At 46.5% G+C, this 2,985-nt stretch overlaps 1 protein-coding gene across 7 annotated transcripts in view; it reads left to right on the forward strand.

Moving 5' to 3' along the window:
• The window catches only part of OTX2 (orthodenticle homeobox 2), a 10,932-nt gene that overhangs the window by 2,691 nt on the left and 5,256 nt on the right, over positions 1 to 2,985 (forward strand). For 5 of the 7 annotated variants that reach the window (XM_014528590.1, XM_014528589.1, XM_005880553.2 and 2 more), the window contains one exon: positions 2,585 to 2,800. In XM_014528590.1, the coding sequence (XP_014384076.1) occupies positions 2,704 to 2,800 (97 nt within the window). In that variant the 5' untranslated portion in view covers positions 2,585 to 2,703. Of the gene's footprint in view, positions 1 to 10; positions 113 to 1,435; positions 1,452 to 2,584; positions 2,801 to 2,985 lie in introns of those variants that run through there. The other 2 variants (XM_014528591.1, XM_014528593.1) reach the window with 2 other exon arrangements.

Genomic DNA, 2,985 nt, shown 5'->3' on the forward strand with positions numbered 1-2,985 from the left:
ACTGGCCGACGCTGCGGGAACTTGCCGCGCGTCCGCCGCCCGCTCCTTCTCGGTAGGATTCTCCCGTGGCCACCTCCTGAGCAGTCGTTTTGCGGTTTAGATTCGTGAAAAGGTATTTCTGTTTTCTTTCTAGGCTCTGCTCCGGGAGGAAGGGAGAAAGGAGTCCGGGCAGGGCTTTGAAAGTTGGGTGGAGGGCCAATGGGCCTCTCTCCTCTGGGAGTGGACACCTAGGCTGGCTGGGGAGAGTGCCCCATAGTTTTGTTTTTGGAGTACTTCCTTCTACGGATGGACCCAGTGATAATAAGGGGAAGCAGTCTACCCGGGGGCTTTAGCCATTTTGCGAGGTAAGGGCAGAGGAGCACCAAGAAGGACCGCTGTCCCGCCGCTTTCGGTCTGTTAACACTTCCAATACCGAAATGTGCTACTTTAATGTATGATGTGTCAGCCGTTCCTAATTGGGTGAGAGCTCTGCATGTAAGGACGGACCCATCCGTATTTATCATGTGCACCGGGTAGGATTTTAGTTTTTTCTGTAGTTGTTCAGAACTTGCCAGTATGGTGAGATTGCATTAAACACGAAAGAACTCCAGCTTACAGGCTATTTAAGCAAACAAATGACTGTCTTTTAAAGCAATATTGTTTCCACAGCTTCCAAATCACTGTCTTGAACAGAAAAGAGACTAGAAAACATCAAGTCTTTGTTGTAGGACCAACTAGATTAGTATTACTGATGAGATCATACAAACTCCTCCAACAAGGACATTTATAAAATGATATCAAAATTAGATCTGAGGGTGGAAAGAATAACTTTGGTGCTATGAATTTAAAATCGGGAAGTGAAAACTCAAAAGGAAAAAAGATACATGGGGCGAACTTGCAGTAACCTCGTTCCATTTGGGAAACTTTGTGTCTCTACCTTTTTAAGCAATGTAAATATGAAAGCCCATAGTCATTAAAATTCCGTAGGACCTTTGGAAAAGTAAGAAGGAACTTCTCCTAACCTTGGATCCGCCATTTTGAAGCAAACTCTCAGAGGGTCAAAGTTGCAAGGTAGAGATCCTTGCAGGAGAAATGCCATCTAAGTAGGAAAATAAAAAGCCAGACTTGCCAACCGCCGGCCTATCTTCCCGTCCGTTTGGGATCCCTTGGCTCGGAGGAGTGAGAGACAGTCAGCTGAAGAAAGTAAATAACTTCCTTTTCCTCCTTTTCTTTTCTCTCCCTGAGCTCTCTTTCTTGTAGGAAACTTGAAAGGTAGGGAGAAATTACACTCGTTTCACAACTTTGGGTGTTTGTGTATCTACTTTCTTCAAAACTAAAATGTTCGAAAGGCAGCCAGAGTGAACAGGGAACTGCTGGATGGGAGTGAGAGTCAGCTGAAGAAAGTAAATAACTTCCTTTTCCTCCTTTTCTTTTCTCTCCCTGAGCTCTCTTTCTTGTAGGAAACTTGAAAGGTAGGGAGAAATTACACTCGTTTCACAACTTTGGGTGTTTGTGTATCTACTTTCTTCAAAACTAAAATGTTCGAAAGGCAGCCAGAGTGAACAGGGAACTGCTGGATCTGCTGAAGACCCAAATGTCCGAAAATTTGCCTCCCGCAGGACCCGCAGCCTCCACACATCAAAATCAACATGGAAGTGGCTTGCTCTGCAAACCCGAACCCTTTCTCCTTGCAGCTGTGGGGCCTCTCATTCTCTGATTGGTGGGATTCTAACTTTACTTCAGAATTTCTAGCAAACCCTGTGCCGGCCTTGAAGAATTTTTTTTTTGCACTATGATTACATATTTGATGGGTGTCTATTAAAAGTTAGATTTTTGTTTATTTAGCTTTGGTTCTTTATACACATATAATCAAGGTCCTCCAGAACCCTAATAAATCTGTTACTTGCCTCAAAATCTAATTACCCAGACTACTAATTAGGTGAAAATGATGACTGGAAATGACTCTGAATGTGGAATAATAGCGGTTAAGCAGTTTTCTCAAGTTTGTCGATTAGCAAGTTGACATTTTAGATGTTAAATGCGCTGATATTTTAGGTTAGAAGCTGTTGCAAGTGGTGAAAAAGCTAAGATAATTAAAAATCAGCCCTGGAAAGGCAACAGTCTGGGGAGGTAGATTTCTTGAATTGTTTCTTTGTTTCTCACCAATGGGCTTTGTTATCAGCATTATTTATTTAGCCAAAGAGTTCTTTGTCTCTGCAAATGGCCCCAATCAAGTTTTGTTTGAGACAATTAGCTAGTGCCAGCCAATGAGTCCTATGCAAATGTAGGGATAGGAATGCAATGTGTGCATTTGAAGGCGTGGGGTTTTGTTCTTGGGGCAGGCTGATTGTAATTGCTTTCTTCGGCTACTTTTTTTTTAAGTTTAGGGTGGGGGTGGGGAAGACAGGTTTATCAGGTCTCCATCCCCTCTAGTTTCACAGAAGCTGGGGGGTTGGGTAGGTGGGGAGGAGGGTCTGCCAGCTCTTTAAAAGCCTCTGCCCTGAGTAGCCTGGGCTCTTTTTAAGTTAGGGGTGGAACGTGGAAGAGCTGCTGCCTCCGAAGCAGTAAACCAGCACCTCTGTTTGTTTGTTTGCTTTGCCCTTAGTTCCACCACTCCAAACCCACCCACCAAGGACCCTGAATCTGTCCACCCCCGGCGAAGCAGGACCTTCCGGCTGGGTCCCCCCGATTTGGGCTGACTTTGCGCCTCCTAACAACCTTAGCATGATGTCTTATCTTAAGCAACCGCCTTACCCAGTCAATGGACTGAGTCTGACCACTTCGGGCATGGACTTGCTGCACCCCTCGGTGGGCTACCCGGGTAAGTGAACCCCGCCACACGCCTGCCCCGCCCTTCCGCACACCCGCCCCGCGGGGACGTGACACCCTTCATCACCCCCGGGAGCACCGGGCTGGTGGTGATGCAGCCCTAGCTCCAGGCGAAATCCCAACTGGGTGTTCCTTCGGGAAGCAGCCGGGAGCCACTGGACCTGGGCTGGCGGAGGA

Source organism: Myotis brandtii, unplaced genomic scaffold, assembly GCF_000412655.1.
Source record: "Myotis brandtii unplaced genomic scaffold, ASM41265v1 scaffold640, whole genome shotgun sequence".
In the NCBI taxonomy this organism is placed as follows: Eukaryota; Metazoa; Chordata; class Mammalia; order Chiroptera; family Vespertilionidae; genus Myotis; species Myotis brandtii.